General features: G+C 42.2%; 1 protein-coding gene across 1 annotated transcript; it reads left to right on the top strand.

Moving 5' to 3' along the window:
- The first annotated feature begins 18,742 nt into the window (after window positions 1-18,742).
- Window positions 18,743-20,090, top strand: LOC147421793 (uncharacterized). The gene has a single exon (XM_086503236.1). The coding sequence runs from the start codon at window positions 18,815-18,817 to the stop codon at window positions 19,190-19,192; it is 378 nt and encodes a 125-aa protein (XP_086359362.1). The 5' UTR covers window positions 18,743-18,814; the 3' UTR covers window positions 19,193-20,090.
- The last annotated feature ends 1,105 nt before the right edge of the window (window positions 20,091-21,195 follow it).

The following is a 21,195-nucleotide window of genomic DNA, read 5'->3' on the forward strand; positions in this document are numbered from 1 at the left end:
AGGTTTAGTGCAATTCCACTAAATTTACCTCTTAATTTTAAATTTGAAAGTGAGATCTTATTCATATATAAGCATAGACGTTCATGTGGCCCCTCAACCAATATGCGTTGTTGAGAGTGGCTCTACAAGAGGTTGTGTGCTCTTGTGACGCTGTTAGCGACGGAAATACACTGGGTTTTTATAACCCCCGGCGTCTCTAAAACCGCCGCTAATAGCATCGCTATGAGAGCGTCGCTATATAGAGACGCTCATAGCGACGGTCATAGCGACGGTTATAGCGACGTTTACACAGAAGTCTATAGCGACGCTACAGAGCCATAAATAGCGATGGTTATAGCGACGCCCGAGAGAAATTTTTTTTGGTGACAGGGCAGTGAATGCCCTGCCACCCATCAACCATATTGTACTTGATTCACTTTTTTAAAAAAGTGCAAGGGTAGATAATAGACCCAAAATAGTCACCCACAAGACGCATTGTTTGCAAAATTGACAAGCGTAAAATTGACAATTGTACACATCATACGCAAAATGAATTGATTGGCAAATGTAATAATGACAATTGTACAACATCATAGGCATAAAGAATTGATTGGCAAAATGAACTGTGGTGACAAATGTAATAATATACATGGTTCAAAAAGACGTATAAAATCCGTCTCATGATACATAAGCTATGAGAAACCCTAAACTAATGCTATCTAGCTACGGCTAATCTGACGTCGTCTAGTCAGACGTCTCATCGCATCCAAGCGGCGTATCTGACGGATTCTGCAAAAAAAGACAATAAGACAGCTTTCAGTAAGTATAAACATATAACGACATTTATAAAACAATACAAAAAATAGAAAAGAGTAAACCCTAATACTAACCATGCCGCCGCGAGAACTGAGAATGTCCATCAGGGCGTTTAAGCCCTTCCTGCCTGCGTACTCGCGCTCGTACGGTGTGGGATCACGTCCTATCATCGACCACTGTCAAAACATACAAAGATTTCATTATGTTAGAATTAAAAAACTCATAAACCCCAAACTATCGAACATAAAGAGCAATGCGAAAACACTTACAAAATCGGCCTCAAATGAAGCCCATCCACCGCTCCCCAAGTGGTGCGAGCTCCCTGCCTCTACTCGCGCTCTGGCTGCATCCTTTTGTTGCTTCCACTTGTCGGGATTCTCACACGCTGCTTTCTTCGCATTCTTCCAATCTTCTTTGGCCAGCCAATCTGGCCTGTTCCACCCATGCTTGATTGCTTTTTGCACTTCGGAACGCTTGTATTTGCAGTATTCGTGCATTCGAATCTTCATCGGGTCTTCATTGAAGCGCTGATCCCGTGTTGGAACGGGAAACTCATCATGAAGTATGCTGATGACTCTGGCTTTTAAATCACTTGGTACTTCACTGCATTTTTTTAGTATGTAGTGTCTAAATAGCTGAGAGCAAAGACCACGCATGCGCGAGATCACCTTCTTGCCGTCATCATCCATGATGATGCCGCCGCTGAAGTCGACGGAGTAAGGCAAGCCCTTTGGCCGGTGACGCGTGAACCTGGGTGTCCCGGCAGGGATCTCTAGTGGCGTGTCGATGGGGGTACGCACGTCAGGTGTCTCCACCATCGTCTGGGCCCCCAAGCGAGGAGTGTCGAGTGGGGTGGCTCCTGGCGGAGTAGGTAGAGGTGTGTAGCTGCTAGGAACAGTCAGCCGCGCAAAACCTGGCGTAGATGGCGATGTTGTGGCTGGTGTGGGTGCGGTCAAAGAAGGGGAGGGTAAAGAGCCTCGTCGAACACGAGGCGGTGTGGAGGCATCAGCGGCGGAACCCCCACAACAACCGCCACCGCCACCACTAGAGTGCCGGTGTCTAGACGGGTGTGAAGATCGTCTCGTCGACACCGAAGCTTCAGAGCGCGCCGAATGCTCCGAAAGAGAGGGAGATGCGGATGGAGTAGGAACGCGCGATGATGCGCCAGAGCGATGACGCTCCACGTACCACTGTCTCTGCTGCGGTGACAAAGAAGAAAGAAACTGCTCATCATCCATACCTGCATTAAACACACGAATATTTAAACTTAATATTGAATGAATAGAGTAGACAATGACGCAAAGACCATTAAATACAATGACGTAATGACGCATATAAATACAATGACGCAATGAATTGAGTGATAGAAGAGGCAAGTCAAAAACTCAGAATTTTCAATCAAAAGATGTGAGCACGAGAGAAAAGAGCGTTATACACCATGGAAGGTACTTAGAGAGACATAGCTTTTACAACACGGAGCAAAATTGTTCAAATACAATATTTGTGGCTTTAAGAGATCTCTCTCTCATCCTCGCATAACTCAGCATAACTTCCTATATCTATATAGAGCTCTCCGTTTAAACACATATCCTCTGTTTCATTTTGTAGCTTCTCTGCATGCACCCCATATAGAGTAGTAGCATCTTGATGCGCGTCTGGCACCACCGCAGCGGCTTCTGATTGAGCATCTTCTCTGATCTCCTCCATTGAGGCCGTTGTGATTGGCACATGGTAGCCTTCATACTTCCTTGCACTATGAGGGGCTACTTCTATGACGTACCATCAGTTTGATGTTGACTTTGAAGGATGAAATATTACCTGCCAGAGCCACATAACTTACATGAGAGCTTTCAAGCACATAACTTGTAAAAGGGGGATGTTAACTATTTACATACTTACTTGTTCACAATGCTCGGGTAGTACGAAAGTGTCTCTTAGGTCAATCCATTTCTTAGTAGAATCCACCTCAAGAAAACCAGACTCTCCTCTACTCATAGTAGCGTTGCGACCCTCCATGATTATCTTGAACCATTGCACGTCGAACAAGTCGACAAAAAATCCTCTGTAATCGATCCTCAAAATCTCTTGTAGCGTGCCGAAGTAAGTGAGTTCCGCCACCACAGGATCTGCATCAGAGGAATGTCATCGACTAGACTGTTCAAATTTTGCCATGATTCCACAATCTTGAGTAAAACACTTTTTGTCGATCCGTTCCACCCTAAAATGTCGACCTTTACACCATGCTGCTGTGTATGACTTATACTACAACGAACAAAGATTATGAGTGGCCGTTCAAACGTTTAGAAATAAAGTCACTAGCTAGTCGTACATTGCAAACTTACCTTGGTCGCGCAACCCCGAGAGTACTCCCACTCTTCCTCAGTCACTTCGTCACCGCATTGTTGTGCGCTTTTCAATTGGTTGTGCAACCATCTTAAGCTCATGAATGTTGGTAGGCTCTCCAGACCCGTCGGATAGTGCATCGGTGGTCGTCTTCCCCGTATCCACTCGATTCGTGCCCTTTGTCGCTCTTGCTTTGCATCCTCATATTGTGAAATCCACTTTTGCATCACTGGATTGTGAAGCATGCAAAATCGGTTGATTTTAGCCTCTAGATCTTCCGTCATCTTCTTCTCAACACCGAGATTGCACATGACAATCCCAGATATGCGCTCATCATCTATGGTTCGCCATAGCGTGTCCTGGGCTTTATCAAATCCTTCTAGCCACTCTCCAATGTACACTAGGGACTCTGATACCAACCAACCTTCTGCCATGCTACCCTCCGGACGTGCCTTTTGACGCACATATCCCTTAAGCGTTTTCATGAAACGTTCTAGGAAGAACATCCATCTGGAATGAACTGTGCCAGCTATTTCCACCTCATCAACTATGTGAACAAGAAGATGCACCTGAATGGTTAGCATGGTAGTAGGAAAATGTTTCTCAAACATGCACACAAGCTCCGCAGCATTTAGTTTGGCGAATGGTATGGAGTCTACGTTGATCTCCTTTTGTGAGATCCATTGCACCAGCTTTGCAATTTTGTAGATTGTGCTACGGATGTCGAGAGACAAACATCCCTCAATGGAAACCGGTAAAATAAACTGTAAAGTATGTGCAGCAATGATATTAAAGTCCACATTTTATGCAATGATATTAAAGTCCACTATGAACGTACCTGACACATTTTATGCCAATCGTGTAACTTCAAACCGGTAAGCTTTCCCCGCAGCCTGCAATTCACACTACCAAATGGATTTACGCCATCCATAGCCAGGCCTAAGCGCAAATTTTGAGCTTCCCTGGCAAAATCCGACCATGTTCCATCTATATTTTTCCAGGCTGCGCAATCTGCAAGAATTCGTAGCACACCATCCGAAGATTTATTCTCCTCATGCCATGATGCTAGGGCGGCCATGGACTTACATTCGAAGAAATGCTTGATGCGAGGAAGCAGAGGAAAATGTCGCAAAACCTTTTGTGGAATTTTTGTCCCATGGAGATCTACTCGATATCTTTCGGAATCACATTTCGGACACTTCTCCATGTCTATGTATTCCCCTCTGAAAAGAATGCAGTCATTAGGACAAGCGTGGATAGAATTGTTATCCATCCCCAAGTTTCGCAAAATCTTTCTTGCTTCATCTCGGGAATCTGGCATCACATTGTCAGCTGGTAGTATGTGCTCTTTAAGCAATCTACACAACATAAAAATACGATACAGTTGTGTAAAAATCTATTAGATCATTATACATTTAGAGTTTTATTAAAGTAAACTAATTGTAATAGATCACCTGAAAAGCGCTCTGACGCTAGTGTCACTCCATCCAAACTTTGCCTGCATGTTGAGAAGAACCAGGAGTGCTTTCAATCTAGACATACATGCTCCATTATACAATGGCGTATCGGCTTCACTTTTCATATCATCATAGATAAGCCTTTCTGAATCCATGATCGTCTCGATCATTTCATCAATCTCGGGCTCAAACATTGCCTCGTTGGGAATGTGCTCTGTATGATCATCCCCCGAGCTGTCAGAGGCTACATCTTGTGGCCTCACATATGCTGCTTGACCAAAGCGCCTGCGAACACGTCTATTGGGTTGCAAGATTGCTGCTTGTTGGTCAGCGTCAGAGTCCGACGAGTTATAATTGGTAACAACTCGATCTATAATAGATGGATCGAACTCGCCAAATTCACGAACGTGCTGCAAAGAAACACGTCTTGTCCGTCGCACAGCATGCTTGCATTGATTACAAGGACATAAGACCCTCGTTGAGAGATAGGTGTTTCGGTTGGACGGTCCCACATCCTCGTCACTACTCATAATGAGGATAAAAATCTTATAGCCTGGACAACAAATTTAATATTCTATTAGCATTCTTCGTCTTATCTCTCTCTCTCTCTCTCTCTCTCTCTCTCTCTCTCTCTCTCTCTCTCTACCTCACATTCTCTAGTCATGTCCAATCCCCACACACCTCGGTCTAGAGGTGCACGGAGATCAGAACCACCGGGTTATAATCTCGTCTTTATTGGTCAATACCTATATTTGTGGGTACAAGAAATCTACAGACCCACGTCTACATGATACTGCATGTAGTGGACAAAACCCCTTTGCCTCTTCTCTAGCTGTAGCACTTCACAGCATCTTAACATCTTTTCACAGTAGATCTTTTCACTGTTCGTCTAACTCTAAACCCTAAACCGTAAGTAATTCTTGCGTGGACTCGATCTAACGTAAATAAGCGTAAATCTAACTAAAAATAAACCTAAATCTAATTTAGCGTAAGTCTACATCTAACCTAATCTTTAACGTCTTTTGGGATAGTTTCCTACGACGTTAAAACTCTCTTCTTCTTGTGTGTGTGTGTGTGTGTGTGTGTGTGTGTGTGTGTGTGTGTGTGTGTGTGTGTGTGTGTGTGTGTGTGTGTGTGTGTGTGTGTGTGTGTGTGTGTGTGTAAACCTAAATAAACCTAAGTCTAATCTAATATAGCATAAATCTAAATCTAACGTAAATTATGTTATATTAAAAACAAAGAACTAAACTAACAGGGATTATAAGAACCTTAAAACTGATTTAACACATAATTTTTACATAACTCGGCAAGAGTTGCATTCTCATCACTAAAGATGTGAGAGTTAACTTCCGGCGGTGACGCTGCCTCATCTCCTGTCATAAAATCTAATATCTAACTAACCCAAATGATTTTCTCATATTAAATTGATCACTTAATGTGGGAGAATAAACGGGAACAAGTGTTAAGATATAGGTATGTGCTTTTAGATCTATCTCAACACGGGGCCAATGTAAAGGGGCCCAAAAGGGAGATGGTCTATCAAAGAGCAAGGCTAACCAATGGAGCATAAGACCTTAGGGTTAGCTTCATTGAAGACCTCCAATAAATGTGTGTAAAAGTCCTTTTGACCTTAAGTAAGCTAGGGCGGTGGGAACCCGGCCCAAGCTCGAGGTGCTTGTCCTGCTTGAGGTGCTTGTCATGCTTGAGGTGTTTTTCATGCTTGAGGTGCTTGATTAAGATGCTTGAGGTGCTTGACTGGCTCCATGCTTGAGGTGCTTGACTTGCTGCATGATTAAGGTACTTGAGGTGCCTTGAGAAGCTTGCTGAGATGCTTGTGGGAACACCCCCTAGTTCAAGTGCTTTGTCATGCTTGATGAGTAAGGTGCTTGATCACCTAAAGTCAAAATCATTCCTACAAGAGGGGGGGCGAGCCCTTTTCCTAGGAGCTAGAGAGAGAACACCCACTCACACACACAAGGGAAGCCCCAACTACAAGAGGCAGCAAGGACACATGTCAGGCCCCTACCCATGTTACCTTCATGTGTTGCTTGAAGCCTATTGGCTAAGCTTCAAAGGGGTCCAATGATAAATTACATGAATTATCTAATTGTTTTAGCATTTATCAAGTCCTCTCTCTCAAAGGGGAAAGGGGGACACTTGTCCCAAGGCTACCCATGTTGCTTGTAATGGCTCCTGCTTGTGATTGGCTAGGCCTGGAGGGGTCCAATGAGCTTCAGGCATGAGCTACAAGGGGGGGTCGACCCAAGCAAGCTAGGGGGGTGCCTAGGGGGTATACTCACCCACACACACTCACAATCACTCTCATGGTGTGCTATGCAAAGTGCAAGAGCTCCCTCTCCAAGCAAGTAGAGGTTGAGAGCCTACACCAACACTCTTGGCTATGGAGTGCAAATCCAACCAAGAGCCATGCTTCAATGCTTAAGCTTGCCATCTCCTCCTTCTTCATTACTATGCTATTATGTATGCTAGCGACAAGAGTATGATAAGTGAGGAACTAATTCTTTCTCTTACGAAATGTTTCTTCTTCCTCTTCCCTACCCTCATTCCCTGCTAGCTCTCTCCACCTTCGAAGCCTTGCTTTGGGGAAGAAAGAGGAACCATTCACCTTGCAGGATGGTTATCTTCTCCACGGCAATAGGCTATGTGTTACCCATTCCCTTCGTGAGAAGGTTATGTATGAATCCCATGCTCCTCCATATGCAGGGCATAGAGGTATTCAACCTACTCTCCGAGGAGTAGAGACGTATTTCTATTGGCCTACCATGAAAGTGGACATACAAGAGTATGTTTCAAAATGTGTAGTATGCCAAAAGACCAAGTATGATAGAGGGAAGCAACCTGGATTACTCCAGCCATTGCCTATTCCAAATTCACCATGGGAGAGTATATCCATGGATTTCATCTTTGGATTACCCAAGTCTATCCATGGGAATACAGGAATATGGACAATAGTCGACAGGTTTAGCAAGCAAGCACATTTTATTCCTGTCAAAAAGACTATTAAGGCACATCAAATGGCAACTCTCTTCATATCTCAGATTTTCAAACACCATGGATTACCCACATCCATTGTGTCAGATAGAGATCCTAGAATGACCAGTAATTTCTGGAAAGGTCTCTTTGAAAATCTAGGAACAAGATTGAATTTCTCTTCGGCCTATCACCCACAAACGGATGGCCAAAGTGAGATAGCCAATCTTACGATACTCGATCTACTCAAGACTTATGTTACCGAAGTAGATCAACGCTCACAATGGGAAAAGTATTTACCGCTAGTAGAGTATGCCTACAATAATACTGTACATACTTCTACGGGCAAAGCACCTTTCGAGATCATAGAAGGAAGACCTAAAAGTCCCTTGCTACTGAAAGTACATGGGAAGATCTTCGCCTCCGATGAGTATAGCCGTGACCTACAAGAATCTTTTCAAAAGATTAGGGAGGCTATAGCCATCTCTCAACAAAGGCAAAAAGCTGCTGCTGATAAGCACAGAAGAGCCTTAATGTTCAAAGAAAATGATTGGGTCTTACTCAAGTTTCCTAAGGCTCGATTAAGGCAAACGACGGGCAAAAATCCTACGGGCCATCAAAAGTATTATGCTAAACTAGCAAAAAGATACTATGGTCCTTTCCAAATCTTGAAGCCTATCAATGAGACGGCTTATCAACTCAAGTTGCCCAACCATTGGCTGATACACAATGCCTTTCATGTAAGCTTACTTAAGCCCTACAAAGGAGAGCCACCAATTGAACCAATTATTGAAGACCCTCCCGAAGTTGAAGACCAAGAAGAGGTGCTACAACCCGAAGCTATCCTTCGGCATGAAGACAAGGTACTACGACATGGTAAGATTATCCGACGGTATCTTATTAAGTTCAAAAATTATCCTTTTGAAGATGCTAAATGGATGCAAGGAGTACAACTTAAGGATAGTATGAACCTTGTCAATGCTTACAATGCTACATTAGAGTAAGAAAATGTACAAATTTCTTTTAAATAACTCATGTTTTTGTCTTATATGACTAGTCCTCTTTTTAATTGTGCACAAATTTAACTAGTATGCATGCTTAGAATCATGTTTGTGATGACGACGTCTCTCAAACACCAACTAGAATTTGTCACTCTACTTTGGGAGAATGAAATGGACTAAAGAGCAGACATGCTTGCGGAAGCTATGTCTCCCAAGCACCAAATGGATTAGTCATCCATCTTGGAAAGATGTCGTAGGGTAAAAAGGGATCCTTTACCCGCTAAGTACGATTGACTAATGACTAAGACTTTATCTCTTCTACCTCATAGTCGAGGACGACTATGATTTCAAGAGAGAGGTAATGTCATAAAATCTAATATCTAACTAACCCAAATGATTTTCTCATATTAAATTGATCACTTAATGTGGGAGAATAAACGGGAACAAGTGTTAAGATATAGGTATGTGCTTTTAGATCTATCTCAACACGGGGCCAATGTAAAGGGGCCCAAAAGGGAGATGGTCTATCAAAGAGCAAGGCTAACCAATGGAGCATAAGACCTTAGGGTTAGCTTCATTGAAGACCTCCAATAAATGTGTGTAAAAGTCCTTTTGACCTTACGTAAGCTAGGGCGGTGGGAACCCGGCCCAAGCTCGAGGTGCTTGTCCTGCTTGAGGTGCTTGTCATGCTTGAGGTGTTTTTCATGCTTGAGGTGCTTGATTAAGATGCTTGAGGTGCTTGACTGGCTCCATGCTTGAGGTGCTTGACTTGCTGCATGATTAAGGTACTTGAGGTGCCTTGAGAAGCTTGCCTGAGATGCTTGTGGGAACACCCCCTAGTTCAAGTGCTTTGTCATGCTTGATGAGTAAGGTGCTTGATCACCTAAAGTCAAAATCATTCCTACAAGAGGGGGGGCGAGCCCTTTTACTAGGAGCTAGAGAGAGAACACCCACTCACACACACAAGGGAAGCCCCAACTACAAGAGGCAGCAAGGACACATGTCAGGCCCCTACCCATGTTACCTTCATGTGTTGCTTGAAGCCTATTGGCTAAGCTTCAAAGGGGTCCAATGATAAATTACATGAATTATCTAATTGTTTTAGCATTTATCAAGTCCTCTCTCTCAAAGGGGAAAGGGGGACACTTGTCCCAAGGCTACCCATGTTGCTTGTAATGGCTCCTGCTTGTGATTGGCTAGGCCTGGAGGGGTCCAATGAGCTTCAGGCATGAGCTACAAGGGGGGGTCGACCCAAGCAAGCTAGGGGGGTGCCTAGGGGGTATACTCACCCACACACACTCACAATCACTCTCATGGTGTGCTATGCAAAGTGCAAGAGCTCCCTCTCCAAGCAAGTAGAGGTTGAGAGCCTACACCAACACTCTTGGCTATGGAGTGCAAATCCAACCAAGAGCCATGCTTCAATGCTTAAGCTTGCCATCTCCTCCTTCTTCATTACTATGCTATTATGTATGCTAGCGACAAGAGTATGATAAGTGAGGAACTAATTCTTTCTCTTACGAAATGTTTCTTCTTCCTCTTCCCTACCCTCATTCCCTGCTAGCTCTCTCCACCTTCGAAGGTGTTTGAGGTCTTGGGACTGAGGCTTGGGATAGTTAAAGCTTTCTTCAAGTTTATGTTATGTTTGTGGTGCATGAAGCCTTCCATCTTCATGGCATCACCTAGGTCACAAGGAACACAAAGACTGTATTGTAACAAGTCTCTCTTTATGGGAGAAATCATAATACAAATGCCTATTGGAGGGGGGACCGGCTCCACATAAATCCGGTCCTCAATTGTTGTCATGTTCTCTAAACTCTCTCTCTTGCAAAAGTATTGTCTATGCCAAGTTAACTAATTGCTATGATTATGTTGCTATCTTCAATTATGTCTACCCGCTATGCTCACAAAATCATTTCTTGAAAGTACTCTCATTAAATTCCGCTATTCTCAAATTGAATATGCAAATTCCATTACATCTCCATCCACATTTGACGACAGCAATTGGCCCTTTGGACCGTTCTTGCTCTTGTTACTAACTTTGAAGTTGTTGTTGAATGACTAGAGGTTGTCTAGATGGTCATTGTCGGGGATGTAGTGACTCTTGCCGCCCTGAAGATCCACCTTCTTCCCTATCTTCTGAAGACATTTCACCAGTACTTTTGGATCGATGGAGCCCACCATGAGTGAAGGCAACAATACCCTATATTCCATTGAGGGCTTTCTTCACCCGCTTCATGTAGGCATCGCAGTCTATGGAGACCTAAATCTAATCTAATATAACGTAAATCTAAATCTAGCGTAAATAAACGTAAATCTAACTAAAAATAAACCTAAATCTAATCTAATTTAACTTAAATAAACCTAAATCTAATTTAACGTAAGTCTACATCTAACCTAATCTTTAACATCTTTTAGGATAGTTTCCTACGACGTTATAACTCTCTTCTTCTTGTGTGTGTACGCGTGTGTGGATGTGTGAGCCAATAAAAAGAGATAAATGGTATAACCTTTCTATCACCCATGCCAAGTATGATAGATTGGTTATGCCATTTCCCTCTTGAATAATAGGTCTTGAGTTCAACTGCTCGTCGGCTAGATCTTTAGGTCTTTTAATTTTAATTAGTTTCCTACGACGTTAAGTTAGTTTCTCTCTCTTTCTCTCTCAATGTGTGCGTTTTTTTGTTTATGCATGTTTTCTCTCTCTTTTCCTCTCTCAATGTGTGCGTTTTTTGTTTATGCATGTTCTCTCTGTCTTTTCCTCTCTCAATGTGTGCGTTTTTTGTTTATGCATTCTCTCTTTCTCTTTTCCTCTCTCAATGTGTGTGTGCATTCTTTGTTTATGTATGTGTGTGTGCGTTTTTGTTTATGTTTGTACTCTTTCTCTCTCTCTCTCTCTCTCTCTCTCTCTCTCTCTCTCTCTCTCTCTCAAAAACACTATGTGTGTGTGTGTGTGTGTGTGTGTGAGAGAGAGAGAGAGAGAGGGGGAGAGAGAAAGAGGGGAAGGAAACATGAGAGTGAGGAGAGGGAAGGAGCATACCTGTCTCTCCTTCCTCTCCTCGTGTGTGTGGAGAAGAAAGAGAGAGAGAGAGAGAGAGAGAGAGAGAGCGTTACCTGCTCCTTGCTTGAGGGCGCCGAAAAACTCAGATCTGAGATCTGAGTTTTTGGGCGCTCTCTGTTATTTTTTTTAGCCTAGCCGGCGTCGCTATGAGCGTCGCAAATTTACAAGTAAATTTGCGACGCTCATAGCGACGCCGGGAAATTTGTTTTTGAGCGTCGCTGTGTGAGCATCGCTAATATGAATAGCCTCTTGTAGTGTGGATGGCATGGGTTTCATCATTCAAGGGGTGACATATACTATAGACATAGAGATACATATTTTAGGTATCTTCAGTTGATGGCGACATACAATGTAGATAAAAAGATACATATTTTAGGTATCTATAGTTGATGAGGACATACAATATAGATGAAGAGAAACATCTCTTAGCTCCTTATATCCGTCGTCCTACTTGATAGCTACATATATAGATTCAAAGATAGTAGAAGATACCTTGGCAGATAAGCACTGCTAGCTATTATTGGCAGTCATATGAAATTCTTGAAGTTTAAAACTTATATAGGGGTAATATTATATATGCATCCATGAACATAATAATAGATATATCGAGTTCTATAAGTGATATTCATATAGAGTAACATTAGAGTCACATTATTAATATCATCATTCAAGGGGTAATATGCATCCATGGATATATATAATAATAGATATCCAATTATATGAGTGATATTGATATAGAGTCACACTATTAGGGTTATATTACTACTATTTTTATCTTGTTATATATATCATATATAGTGGATAATAGATACGTGCACCAATTATATTTTACTATCTTTATCTTCTCAAGTGGATGTAGACCTATATCCTAGCTCAAGATATACAAGTTATACATAGAGATATATAGATAAGCATACATATTTTTGGTATCTATAGTTGATGGCGACATAGAATATAGACAAAGAGAAAATCTCTTACCTCCTTATATCTGTCATCCTACTTGATAGCTACATATATAGCCTTTCAAAGATAGCAAAAAATACTTTGACACATAAGCATTGCTAGCTATTATTCACCAAGCACAAAACTTCTCTAGAGGTAATACGCATTCATTGATATAATAATAGATATCGAGTTATATAAGTGATATTCATATAGAGTAACATTAGAGCTCTATAACATGTTTATTCTTATCATCATTCAAGGGGTATTATGCATCCATGGATATATATAATAATATATATCCAATTATATAAGTGATATTCATATAGAGTCACTTTATTATTATATAGAGTAACATTAGAGCTCTATCACATGTTTATTAATATCATCATTCAAGGGGTATTATGCATCCATGGATATATATAATAATAGATATCCAATTATATAATTGATATTCATACGGACTCACTTTATTAGAGTTACATTGTTAATATTTATATCTTGTTATATATATCATATATAGTGGATAACAAATACATGTACCAATAATATTTTACTTATATCTATATCCGTTGTCCTACTAGATAACTACATCTGTAGATTCAAATAATATAGTAGAAGATACTTGGCAGATAGATAATTATATAAATAGATAGATATTGGTGCTCTGGTAGATAGATAGTTGGAGATGTACATGCCTCAATGTGGCCTTTGAACTGAGATCGCTAGCGGTATGTATTATTGGCATCGTCATCCAATATTCTCAAAGTTTGAAACTTCCTTCCTTCTCGCTCAAAGAACTTATACGGTATCGATTCATCATAGCATGCCATGGTAAATAATACCCTCAAAAAGCATGACTCAAGAAAGACCTAGGTTTATTGCAATTCCATCTCGGGCGGGGGGGAGGGATCATAATTCAGAAAGATTAACCATAAATGGAAGCTATCTTGGAACCCTTTCTATCCTTAGGGGATTTTGTAAATTTTTCTCTCCTTTAGTTTGAATCAATTTGTTCTAAAAGAAAACTTCTTCCTATTTTAATATAAAGTTTGCTTAACAAAAATCAATAAAATAAACAGCCTACGTAGGTAGGCTTATCATTCATTTGAAGTATAAAATCTGGGACAAAGATACCCTTGTATCGATATTTGATGGATTGCACCAATTTTTGCATAGTTATTGAAGTCAACAATAGTGAGCTGCCTCTTGTCTACAAAGGCCCGGCCGCTTTGCACTCCCTTCGGTAAAACTAGTGCCAGTAGTGCAAAATACCTATTAATCTATATATTTAGTTTATGTTTTTCATGAAATATATGATAAATCCATCGAATATATATATGGACGTCATTGTTTATCTATACACGAGGTATCATAACTATCGTAGGTTATTGTTTATATCATATCTTGCTATCTAGCAAGACCATACATGCACTATCGTCATTATTATCATACACTATGTTTGTAGATCACAAATATTATTAAACTCTTATCATAAATATTCTCGCGTGTTAATGCACTCATTAACTTTGTATATCTCTAATTCATATCCTATCAAGTGGATATGAGAAATTAAACATGCACATTGTTTATATCATAGCTTATAGTTATTATTGTGGCTGATGCGATGTCTTCCTTGAATCGATTGCAAGTACGAGCCGGTTGGTAGTCTCGATGGTGGAGTTGCGCTGGTGCTCTTGACCTGACTACCCGTAGGAGTTTGTTCCATCGTCAGCATTCTTGAAGCTGGTGGAGATGACCTAGCTGGCCGGAGAAAGTGGAATGAGGGGATGCAGGTGGACTCAGAGAATTATGTGCACGTGTTGTATCTAAGCAGTAGGTAAGGATTAAGTGCAGCTACATGAGGAGCTTATTCAAGCTTGGGTGGAAGTGTCACCCACTAAAGGCATTTGAAGACAAAATGTAGCGGGAGAAGAGCATGGTTGAAACAACATTTGTGTGTGTGTGTGTGGGGGGGGGGGTAGGCTACTGCAGCATCATGCGGCCGGATCATATGAGTGGTGTGTGTGTAGGTCAACCCATGTGTGGTTGGAGCCTGGGTCATCACAAGCAATGGCTTTGCCTACAAAAGCCTGGAAATGAATATTGATTTTCCCAAAAATAGGATAATCGTCTAGAGGAGCCCACTGAACCATGTTGTTTCTCCATTATGACGCTCCTTAGTAGGTGATAATGACACACACACACACACACACACACACACACACACACACACACAGAGACAGAGAAAGAGAGAGTATGGCAGTTAGTATTCGGGAAAAATCATGTTTTCAAACATACAAAATTTGATTTTCATGAGACCCATCCCACGGTTTGAGTTCATGAGACCCATCCCTTGGTTTGAGGTTGCATGTTTGTCGCCTAGCCTCTAGGTCTTCGAGCTTCATATTGTCACTGTTTAAAGCCTGCTAATCCCACCTTTCTCTTATGACGTGCCCTTTTCGCCTTAGCCTTAAGGGGAAGGGCAATGGAGCTCCAGGACGCCCTGCTTAATAGTGCCATCGGTTGCAATCCCAGAGTTCCCTTGGTCCCTCTCACCTTTCTTCTGTGGCTCTGCCCAAAGTTTCCATGGTGATACAGAGTCTTCGCCAAGTTTCTAAGTGAACTTCTCCAACAAAGACTGCAACAGAACAGTCAAGGAGTACTAGGTCATACCCCGGGTGGGGGGGGGGGGAAGCTAGACCAGACCTGCACCCACATATGTATTTGTAAAATCAGGTACCCTCTTATTCTGACATTACTACAATGGCTCTGAACCAGAGATCCTTCTATCCTCTATTTGGGGCGACCTCTACAATTGTGCAAGATATGATCTTATCATGAATACTATGGATATAATTTTTTAATCTAGTTTTGTAAACAATGGGGGTGAGTAGTCTCAGGGAGGAAATGCCCTCCCCCCTCAAACTCCCCGAATTTGGATGAACCTGCTCAAAGACCTCCTAAGTCCCCACAGTGTGATGCAGGAAGAGCTGTTTTTGGAAATCCCTTTGCAGTGCAAGGGGCAGAACAAACCCGAAAAGATTAGTCGCCTTCTCATGAGGATGCGCTTGTGATCAATTCCCAAGAAATTGAGAAGTGGTTTGACCAACTTAGTGATAAAGTTCTCATTGGGCTATGTCATGGCCCGAGGCCGCCCCTTGATGATCTAAAGAAATGGATCTCTGCCAATTGGTGAACAAAAATGTCAACCCTATCACATCCAATATCTTCCCAACAATTACTATCTATTCTTTTTTGAAGATTCTAATGCTGATTTACAGGTTCTATCTGAAGGAGTACAATGGCTAATAAAGAGAACCCCTCTTTTTATCTTCACATGGTACAAGGGCTTCAATCCCAAACGGGATAAGCCCTCCTGTGTCCCCATGTGGGTGGACTTCCTGGATCAACCCATAGATTTTTCCCTATTAAAGACAAGAAGTGTATCCTCCTCCACTCTCAAAAGATCTTGTACAAGAATTTACCAAATGCATGCTTCCACTGCCATGCCCAAGGCCATCTCATCAGAGACTGCCCTATTCTCAACAAGGATAAGGGGTTTGCTCCTCATTTGGTATCTAAGAGAAATGATGGTAAGCAGAACAGAGCCCCTAAACCTTCTCTCTCCAAAAATAATAACAAGTTTGATGTGTTGCTAGAAGTGGTCTTTGATCCATTGACAGAACGTGCTGAACGCGAAGGCTCTAACTTAAAAAACACATAGGCTGATAAAAGCCCTGTAGAGAATGCTAAACAACAAAATCATCAAGTCAAAGAACCAGAAGCACAAATGCCCATTCTCCCAATGCACCCTCCACCTAGCCCCACTGTACAGACTAGAGAGTTCTCCTCTAATAGTTGTGACTCAAGTAGTGACAATGAAGTAATAGACAGTACTTCGTATACTTCCAATGCAATGCTAGGAAGAAGATCATCAAGCTTTTTCAAAAGAGATGGAACAAATGGATAATACTTCTAAACAAGTGCTTGGTGCTTCTCCTGAACCCCTAGCTGACATTAGTATGACCCAAGCAAAGGAGGAGTCACTTTCTAAGAAGAATCAAAGTAAAAGTAAGAGGAAAAAAGAAAAGACCTCTAATCCCACAAGAGCCTCTGTATCACTAGCCAAGCCTTCCAAATCTAGTAAGAAATGAAGGGTTCAAGCATCAAAGGTCTTTCTTATAAATTGCAAAGGCTTGACTGATCAAATTATCAAATTAATTATAATTAAGTACTAAACTTGCACAACATATTTCACAAAATACTATAAACTAGACAAACATGTAATTCCAGATATATCACCTTCAAATTGAAAATTTAGAGGTTTCTCTACATCTCAACAAAGGTATCAACATAACTAGCTATAGTATTTGTTTGTCTATAGAACTGACTTTTTGATATTATCTCTACCTGTCTGCTATTGAAGGGAAGCTCTAAGTGTGCTAGAAGAATTTACGAAGGGGTGGAGAAGAGTTATAATAATGGCACATTCAGAGAGATGAAGTCGCGCAGAGGAGGGGAAAGCATGCCAATATTGTTTTGGTCTTTGTATATGACCAAAACAATCATTCTGGAGAGGCCCATCTCTCGCGATTTGCTTTCTAGTTTCTATTTGAAAGTCGTGGAGAGAAGGAAAGCATGCCGTTGTTTTGGTCTTTGTATATGACCCCCAATCCACAATGCTTGCATAGAACCCCTTCTGTCCAAAATGAAGCATCATGTTGTGAGAGTGCAGGTCATTGTGGAGAGAGTCGTGTGCACGTAGATACTTCAAGGTCTAAAGAACAGTTATCTACAAAATGTTATTTTGGAATAGCTCTATTGTTCCTTTAGTGGTCACATAATTGCAAATGGTAGGTTGACTGCCATCTGCATTGCACTCTTTTATCCAATGCTCTACATGGCCACCATTCCAAAACGTGAAATGAGCATTGGATGCTCTATGTGGCGGACCATGGCAAGTGGATAAATAATGCAATGAGGAGCAATGTCCAAAAGTGTGGCTTCCTCTTTAACCTGTTGATCCACTGTGGGATCATGCAAGTGGACTTTGAATATTTTTTCCGCATGCACTGGATCTTTAAATTCATGATGTGTGACACCTACATTCTTCATGTGTGCCCATCTCCCTTCTCCCATATCTAGAGACTGTATGTTGAAGATTGTAGTTTCTGGTAAAAGATGCAATACAGGGGGGAGCTGAGACTAATCAAGAGCAAGAGTGGCATTAGTAGCAGAACTTTATTCTAACGGTATCTCATGGCTCTTAAATAGCATTGAAAGAGCTGGCTTCCACTCTCGTGCACTTTGCTACTCTTTAAAGCTTCTCCTTGCTCTTGAACTCAGTATACAATTGTTGCACAAGTTGCATGCGAGTAGCTATTCCTATCAAAGTGATGATTTCAAGATTTTTTACATCCTGAAAAATCTTTGCGATTTATCCCATAGACTTCTGGACCATGTTCAATAATAAACCTAATGTCATTAGAGATATGTCAAAAGGAGCGGGCATAAATACGAGTTGGAGCTGCTCAAATACAAAGTTTGCTAAGGCCTCTATGAAAACTGGTAATAATGCTCCAGAGCCGAGGGGTTTAGGCAATGACAAAGCTCAGGCTCTAGCATGTGATGAAAGTGACGTTGGTGCACTCGGTTTGTGTCGACCCATGATCGTGTCAGCAGGCAATGAGGTAGAAGAATGCTTGTTCATGTGCTAAATGCCAATTCTGACAGGGTACCATTGGGCGAGTATGTGGGACACGGCATTTTGAAGGTCTACAATGTTTTTTTGGGGCCCCCTAGCCTTAGAAAGGATACTTGTGTGTACGCCAAATTGGGTGTCAAGGTGGGCTAATTTAAAGCTTGACATGTGCTGAAGGGAAGGTGTTTTATCTATCCCTCGGTTGGATCGCAAAGGAGAGAGTGGCTCAAAGGTCGAAGGCAAAGCTCAACAAGATCACATCCAAGCTAAGGCTTGGGAAGGCGGCCCAAGTCGCAAGGTAAGTTTTTTGAAAAGCTTGCCATGCTAAAAAAAAAATCAAGGGCGAGCTGCAGTCGACTGCAAGAAGAGGGTGCCATCACTTGAGGTGGTGGCAGTGCAACGAGGGCTTGCATGGGAAAGAAGGGCACCACGGGGTGTACAGGGGCTTAGGGCCGCCTACTGCAAGGGGGAGGAGAATCATGAGCTGGTGTCCGCCAGAGGGCACGCCAAGAAGGGAAACATGGCCAGGTGGTGGATATGCATAGCTGGGCCGACCATAGCCAGTAAGAGGCCTGAGAGAGCGGCCATAGAGACGGCGTGTGCTGCAAGACATAGGGAGGAGGATTGCAGGGAGGTGAAGCGACCACTTGGGGGGCCCATCAGGGGTGGCAGCCCGATATACAGGAGAGCAGGCGCTGAGACAGGCCGAGGGGGTGGCGCTGCTGCAGAGAAGGGGCCGCATGAGGGTGGCCATACCAAGCAAGAAAAGGGGACCCACGAGTTGCAGGTCCGCGCCACAGAGAATCTGAGGAGGCCGCATGGGCCAATTGCATGCAAAAGGGGACTGATTGTGTACCAAGGGGGAAACACTGCAGAGTTGAGGGATTGCTATGGGTAGGAAGTGAGAAGGTGACAAGGGAGACAGTTTGGAGGAGCAGTCAAGGCCGTGAACAAGACAGTATGGTGATGCAAAGAAGAGAGAGAAGGGTCACAGGCTTCAAGGGTTACATCTCAAGGGAGTTAGAGGCAAAAAGCAAGGACGAAAAGGGCGCAAATGCAATATTGTGAGCAGAGAAGGCCACAAGGGCTGCAGTTTGAGAAGCGACCAAAGCATTCAATGAGGAGCTGGGCCTCGAGGTGCCGTAGTCAAAGAATGAGAGAAAGCTCAGCATAGGCCGCGAGGTCGTAACGGGCGAGGGCAATCACACTGCATGGGAGTGGTCACTAAGTGATACCATCATTGTTTTCGATGTTTTTGATGTGATGCATAATGTGTTTGAGTGTTTTGAATTCAATTGTCGTTTCTCTCTAGTCTCGTGCAATGAGTCCGTGGTAGCGCTGGCTCCGGACAGGTTGTGTGTGTGTGTAGAGAGAGGGAGGGAATGATTGAGTGAGCTATTTTTGTGGGTGGTCTAGGCGTGTGTCGCCTCCCTGTGTGAATGCATTTACAAATTAGGAAAGTGGTGTCGGGATATGATGGTTTGTTGGTGGGTTTATTGTTGAAGTGCTCATGTGTGACTATGGGTACTCGTGATTGCTTGTAGGCGAGTCCATGGTGCGAAGGTTGGCAGATGGTGTGCGTGTATGTGATTCTATGTGGGTAGGGGTGAGGACTATTACCTTGGGCTTTAGAGAGGCAGTGTAATGTGTGCAGGGTGTTGTATCCTTTTCCTCCATCCCAACTTACTATCACTTTGAAGGAGAATCTTTGTTGATGTTTGCCAGCTTGGTGTGCACCATATCAACAAGATATATTTTTAAAACATAGATGTTGTCAGAGGAGAGGGTAAACTATCAAAATTGTGTCATGACCCTAAACCATAAACAATTGACATAATTTATAGGAAGCAGCAACATATTATGATTGCAATCTATACATTGTACAATAGAGAGAGGATAACACACAAAGAGATCAGAGATGAGAGGTGAACATTCCAGGAGTGTGAGGGACACTCATCACAAGAATTGGATCTTGTTATGTGAATTACATAGTACATGTAAACGATCAGAGCGTACATGTGAACAACCAACCTTGTGTGAGGTACGCTCAGCACAAGTCCTGGACGTTGTTGTGATGTTGATTGATCGTTTAATCAATCTCATCCCTGATGAAGTGCGTGGAACACATAACACAACCACCAGGAAAGAGTATAACAATCTTAGATTGTGGTCAAACATTGTACATATTTACATCCAAGACAACACCAAGTCATCTAGTGATGAGTGGCATATCTACGGATCAAAAAGTACAAGGGAAAGGTGTGTCATGCTAATTAAGATGAGGAGGGCATAGGTATGCATCTCTCCACTCTTAGGTAGACGAACGTAATCGTCATATTTCTATATAGTAAGAATGATTACGTGAGTTAATCTAATCTCTGACGATGTGTGTGGAAGTCACAACACAAACATCAGAGAAAAACTTAACAATCTTAGATGCATGCCAAATATCAGATGCATGCCAAATATCATCTGTATCTACATCCAAGACAACTCCAAGTCATCTAGTGATGAACAATGACATGTATTTGGAGTTTGAAGCACAAGAGTAAACAGTGTATCACACACAGATAAAAGAAGGCATTAATTATGCATCTCTCCACTCTCTGTTTAACGAGAAAAATTCTTGCATTTCTATGTGGTACAAACTATGATTTGAGCTGATCTAAAGATGAGAAACCTATAGGTCACTCTGAAGTGAGAGGTGTAGCATCATGCCTAATGCACTCCACGAGTTGGCCATTAAATTCTAACTCATCTCTATGGTGAGAGGTATACTACTGCACCACACAAGTGACAGTCTAAGTTTGTCCTAAAACCCTTTCCTGTAGTGAGGCAAGTGGCTGCATAGCACGAGAAAATAGATTAGATTCTACTCACTTCTGGAGTGAAACGGATGGC

This window comes from Adiantum capillus-veneris, chromosome 27 (genome assembly GCF_014529385.1).
Source record: "Adiantum capillus-veneris isolate H3 chromosome 27, ASM1452938v2, whole genome shotgun sequence".
Taxonomy (NCBI): domain Eukaryota; kingdom Viridiplantae; phylum Streptophyta; class Polypodiopsida; order Polypodiales; family Pteridaceae; genus Adiantum; species Adiantum capillus-veneris.